At 43.8% G+C, this 6,278-nt stretch overlaps 1 protein-coding gene across 1 annotated transcript in view; it reads left to right on the top strand.

The window, feature by feature from the left end:
- The first annotated feature begins 1,349 nt into the window (after nt 1-1,349).
- The window catches only part of LOC129050366 (putative GED domain-containing protein DNM1P46), an 87,275-nt gene continuing 82,346 nt past the window's right edge, over nt 1,350-6,278 (top strand). Inside the window, exon 1 of the mRNA XM_054532411.1 lies at nt 1,350-1,439. Coding sequence (XP_054388386.1) covers nt 1,350-1,439 — 90 coding nt within the window. The remainder of the gene's footprint in view (nt 1,440-6,278) is intronic.

Genomic DNA, 6,278 nt, shown 5'->3' with positions numbered 1-6,278 from the left:
TTTCGCCACTCTGCCTCTGCCTGCCGCCTGGACCCTTGTGGGAGCGTGGCTGGAAAATGGCAAGGTGCCCGGAAGCCTTGGCGGGAGCTGTGTGGTGGCCTGCGGGGCTGCTCCGTTTGTAACGGACTCCACCCACAGGAGGCGCGGCTCCTTGACAGGAGGCTTCTGTCAAGCCGAAGCTTCAAAGGGCAACATAACCACTGCCCCCACTACCGCCTGGGAAAGGGCTGCCCCTACCCCGCCCCCGTCACCCTCACCCCTCAGGCCTCAGCCAGGCGGGCCCTGCGCGCACCAGTTTCGGCGGGTGCACGAGTTCAGAGCGTGCGCGCGCTCCCGGCTGCCCCTCCCCCCTTGACCCAGCACCTTTCTGCCCGACCCATCTGGTCCCTTCCTCACACTCGCCAACTGGAGGCTCAGGGCGGCACAGCCACTAACTCTGCGTGTGTGTGTGTTCGTGTGTGTGTGTGTGTGTGTGTGTGTGTGTGTGTGTGTGTGTCCCAAGGGAACAGAGCACTGCTGAGTTCAGGCAGATGATTAACTCGTGGACGGTCAGCAAAATACAGTCACAAGAAGGCTATGTGTTGATTTGTCTTTTGCGGTGATATCATGTTGCTCATGTTTTATGTTTTTCGGAGTGCATTAGTTTCTTTTTGTTCTCAGTTAATATCCAGCTCGATAGATTGTGTAAGTAGAATACCCCCAAACTGAAAGTCACCTACATAAAATATAGCGAAAAATATGTCACGCACTTAAACTATAGTTGAAAATGTGTACACTTTAGTTTTGCGTAGCCAACACTGGAGAGTGGGTAAGGACACAGGATCCCAGGGCTAGACTGCCTGGGTTCAAGTTCCAACTTAGCCACTCGCTGGCTGTGAAATACTTGACAACTTTAAGCCCCAGTTTCTTTTTTTGTTTTAACTTAATCCCAAATGTGATACTAAGTCTCAGTTTCTTGATCTGAAAAAGAGAAATGATTCAATGAGAGTCTAGTGAAAAGTTTAAAGTTGTAAAGCCACTACCTGGCTAAGGAAAGTCCTCAGCCTTAGCCGTTATTAGCTATGATTATTATTGTGTTGGCTACACATGCATTAATGAGGCAGGAAAATGCTCAAGGATAACAATCAAGTATCCAAATTATCTCATCAGACCGAGAGAGAGGCATATGTGTGCATGCTCATGTTTCAGCTGAGAGCCCTTTGTCTAGAAGGCTGTTGAGCTCAGAGGTGCAGGCACTATCAACTTTGCAGTGGAGCCATCACTTTTGTTGTTGATGAATGAAATTGACATAATGCTTTTTTTTTTTTTAAGCACCAACCGTGTGCCTCAAGCTAACTATCAAGAAAAGCATGCTTCAGTTGGCCGGAGTGAGCAATTCAACTTGTGGAGGAATGAGAAATGTTAGCGTTGAGATGAGAGACATAAAACCCCAGGGTAAGGTAGGAATCACTGAAAGTCAGGCAAAGGAACTGGCATCCAGTAATGAGTTAGGCTTTGCCGGGCTCTGGCCCTACAGATGGCTCTTTGGAGAGGGAAAAATTAAGCCAGGCCTGAGGGCACAGATCCTAAGGGAATGCTGGCAGCTCTAGGCTGTCTATGGAAGAGAAGCAGAGAGTGACACCTGGTTGAAAGAGGGGGCTGGGGGACATAGCTTGAGCCCGTGTTTACAGATGGAGTCCCCTGATTCCTGCGACTGGGAAAAGAGATCGTGCCCAGATCAGGGGACCTCAAATCAGAACTCTTCCCACCCACACCCCTTCTTTTCAGGGCGTCTGTCACTGCAAACAACAGGTAAACTAGTTGGAAAGCTCAGCAGATTCTCATGGTGGTGCCTAGCAGGCCAGGCCTAGCTGCCCTTTAACCTGTGACTGAGGATGATGCCACTGGCCTGTAAGCACACATTGGAAAATCTTTACATCCATGGACACGCCGTGCCCCACAGAGACAGCTGTGCAGGGTTCTTTAGGTTCGGGGTGCTGTGCTGGCAGTTGCCTTATAAATACGTAGGATTAAAATGGGATGCCCTGGAGCTTAGCTAACCTTTATCCTCCCCCCACTCCCCACCCCAAAATGAAGGGGCTGCTAGTTTTGTTTGCTTTATGAAAGATGGATCTATGATTGTTTTTAGAACCTTTGGAGAAAGATTTCTTGGGAGGAAGCTATCCTGAACCCCCAGAGATTTTTGTCATTTACTGGCACACCAGCTTTAGAGTCCTAGGTCTTCATCTTGGCTCAGCCACCCTCCAACTGTGTGACCTTTGAGAAGTTGTTTGACTAAACTGAATCTCGCTGTCACCTATGAGAGGAGGTTGCTCCATTGTTACCGTGTGGAGCACCTACACCCAGGCACTCTTATTGGGTGATGGTGAAGATTAAATGCAACAATAAGGAAGAAGGAGGAGGCTGGCTTGAAGCTGGGAGTTCAAGACTAGCCTGGGCAACAAAGCCAAACCTCATTTATTTAAAATGTTTATTTAAAGATGTTTATTTAAAAATTAGCTGGACTTGGTGACTTATGCCTGTAGTCCCAGCTACTCAGGGGGCTGAGGTGAGACCAATTGAGCCCAGGAGTTTGAGGCTGCAGTGAGCCGTGATCGCACCACTGCACTCCAGCCCAGGCAACAGAAAGAGACCCTATCTCAAATAAATGAATAAGAAAGTAAGTAAATAAATAAATAAATAAATAAAATAATGCATGCAATTAGTACACTAGTACATGCTCAGGCACATGACAAATGCTGGATAAATGGTAGCCCAAATAAACTTTGTAATGTTTTGGGAGAGGATGTCCTTTGGACTCAGCCCAGTGACAAAAGCATTTGAAAAGACTGATGTGTATGATGGCTATTCCCTACAGGTACAAGTCTGTACCTCCAGGGACCCAAGGCATTGGCTCCGCCCGGTAACTTGTTCTGTTTATTCTTGTTTTGGGCGGCACCGATTGCCCTAGGGCTAAGCAGGACTGCCAACCCAGACTCGATTGCCAAGAGTATCCCCCTCCCCAAGCTAGCCATGGGAAAGCCACTTGCATCATAATACTACAGGAAATCAAAGGGAAGAAAAAGCACAATTTAGTCAGCTACCCTCCAGTTGATGGGCAATAAGTGTTTGCTATTTTGAACAGAGCTGCATGCCTTGTCCACATCCCCTGTTTTATATAGGCAAGAATTTGTCTTGGATGTAGAGTAGAGTTGCTGGGCTGGGAAGAGTGTGAATATTCAACCTTATGAGATGGAGCCAAACTGTTTTCTAAGGTGGTCATAACAGTGTATGCTCCCAGCAGCAGGAGGCAGCAGTTCCTTTTTTTTTTTTTGACAGGGTCCGACCAGGCTAGAGTGCAGTGGCATGATCTTGGCTCATTGCAGAAGAGGCCACCAGGTGCAGACTGGAGAGGGAGGCAAGGGGACAGAACGGAAGATGCCTGGGGTGGGTGGAAGTCAGTGCCCTTAGGTGCTGGTACCTGTCTTCCCGGCCACCGCTGCATCAGGCTTCTAGGCCTGTTGGCTGTCAGGGCTGGACTGCGCCCCATAGGCTCCATGGCAGTCCCCATGGAATCCCCCAGGCGCCACTAGGCAGCATACAGGTAACACACCTGGAAGGTCCCCAAGAGCCTAGCTGGACATGCTCAAGACACTCTGGGGCTCCTTGTTTGGTGGCACAAACTCAGGACCCAGTGAGGGAAACGGGAACACACCAGGCCGAGCAGTATGGCTAAATCTGTTTATTCCAAAATAAAAAGCAAAATAAACGGGAGTCGCATGACCAGGGAGCCATGACCCCATCCCCGCCTCCTTCCTCTGTCCTATGCTAGCAATAAATAAGTTTCCCAGCCACAAATAATTATTAGAACCTCCTCCCCATGTGCCAGCTCCAACCTCAGCTAGGTATGATACAGGGGCGGCCCTACCCTCTGGAATATACAAAACCTTACACAGACACAGTATGTACACTGGGGAAGGGGGGCCACCCCAGCAGCCTGTGCCCTCGCCTGGTCCACAGTTAGCCCCACTGTCCTGCCTCTCTGAATAAGAAGGGAGCCCCCGTGAGGGAAAAGTTGCTATGAGAGTAAGGGGGCCATCAGGCCTCCTCCAAACAAACCAACTCCACCAGCCTCTGGCTCTTAAATAACAATCATCATCACCCAGAAATTTAGGGACTCAGCCTTGGTCAAGGTGGCAAAGGGTCTGTTTGTCTTTCCCCATTAGACAGAGGTCTTGTCCTCCTAGCCTAATTATAAAGGGGTGCCTGGGAAGGGGTAGTAGGGACATGGTGGCGGTGGAGACTCCAGCCCCACTTCTCCAGGCTTTGCTAACAGGGGCCTTCTTATAATTTTTATTTTTTTTCCATGACTTTAAAAAAAAATCCCGTAACTTCTTTTTCATAACTTTTTTTGTAACTTTTCATAAAACTTTTTTCTACTTTTTTCCCACAACTTTTGTACATTTTTTATCCCATAACTTTTTAACCTCATAACTTTTTTATCCGATAACTTTTTTATTTTATGTTCTTTTAATAAACATTTGCATAGTTATGTTACAATTTTGTAAAAATGAAACATATTATCTCATGTGAAGCATGCCCAGCAGTTGCACGTATCAATACCTTTAATACTATAGTTTTCAAGAAATGCAAAATAAAATTTTAAGGCAAAAACAATACTTTGAAACAATTTAATGATTTATTACATTACAGTAGCATCACACCAGCAGTCAATAATGCCTCTCTAGGGAAAAATCTTTCAGTATTTCCATTACACATTCTGTTCACAAGAATTCATAAATTGGTAAAATTCATTCTAAGAAAACTTGGCAAATAAAGCTTTGGACTGGAATTGCCATTTCATTCTCTGCTTTTCCTTCCCACCGTTTCTTTCTTTTATACTACAGTATTCATATTTTAAAATGTTTTAACTTATTTCAGAACATTAAGATAGCAGTTACATTTTTTAATAGTTATATTATTTTAAAATGACTCTTCAAGATAAAGTTTTACAGAAAATATATTATGGATAGGGCTGATTTACATTTTCAAATTTTCTAAAAATCAGCTTTGGTTTTAGAGCTGATTTTTTTTCATTTCTGAAAAATCTATCAGGTTTAATCAAATACTTTTAAAATAATTATTATATACTGCAATCTTCAGGTGTTCTGGTTCTTCCTACAGAAACTCAAATGTATTCAGCGGAACTCACATTTTAAAATTCTATGTTTCTGATGAACTCTAACATTCCAATGTTGCCTTCTAAGCAAACTGAAAGCTGCCTTATACTGAATGAGGAAGAGCACAAATACTTGGCTGAATGGGGTATGGCAAAAGACGGCATGCACTTTGAAGAAAGACTTAAGTTATTGTCATACAATTTCCATTCTTTTTAGCTTTTTCTTAAATATATGACAAATACCTACACAAAGAGTGGTATTTCAGTCAATATAGTAAATTTATTTTCCAGACTGACCTTCAGCTTAAATATGCCAGTGTGTGATTTAATCCATAGGCACCTGATGAACACATTATTGTCAGATTGGTTACAGATGCTAAACGCTATCTGAAGGTCATTCCTAGTCACTGATATTTATCAGGGTAAAGTGAAGTGATTTCAATGATAAAAGTATCTTTGAAATAATTTATCAATGTATTAGATAAACCCAGTTTCAGAATGATAAAAGAAAAAATGTTAGACCAAATAATGTGGCTAATTAACAGTGGTCCGATTTCTAGCACGTGGGTTTAAAATGCTCTTAAAGTAACTGTCTTTAAACTGAACACGAATGCAAAAGCAGCAAGTTCAGAAAATAAAAGGCAAGAACAGGACTTTAAGTGCATTTTAAACCCACGGGCTAGAAATCGTACCACTGTTAATTAGCCACATTATTTGGTCTAACATTTTTTCTTTATAATTCTGAAACTGGGTTTATCTAATACATTGATACATTCATAAAATTTGGAAGAGTCAGTTGAAGTCACAAGGACGGAATATTTGCCCTCTTTCAGTGAATGCCGGCAAATCTGTTATTCCATCGGTAAAATCGTATTGCTGCTCTCCTGTTAATGTCATAGAAGTATGATGAGGATGCCAAATGCTAAATATGGAGAAGGTCTAGTAACTAGAAATCCCCACACCAGGGAGCACACATACATATCTCCCTACATCCTAATAATGTGATGTGTTCTGGAACACAGACATTAAAACTTCATGAAGTTTTCCCAAGCATCAAGTTATGATTTAGGCAATATATGACTGAAATGCATTCATTCATCACGCATAGGCACAATCACAT

This window comes from Pongo abelii, chromosome 16 (genome assembly GCF_028885655.2).
Source record: "Pongo abelii isolate AG06213 chromosome 16, NHGRI_mPonAbe1-v2.0_pri, whole genome shotgun sequence".
In the NCBI taxonomy this organism is placed as follows: domain Eukaryota; kingdom Metazoa; phylum Chordata; class Mammalia; order Primates; family Hominidae; genus Pongo; species Pongo abelii.
The sequence above is the reverse complement of the archived record's forward strand: the minus strand, read 5'-3'. Positions and strand labels throughout refer to the sequence as shown.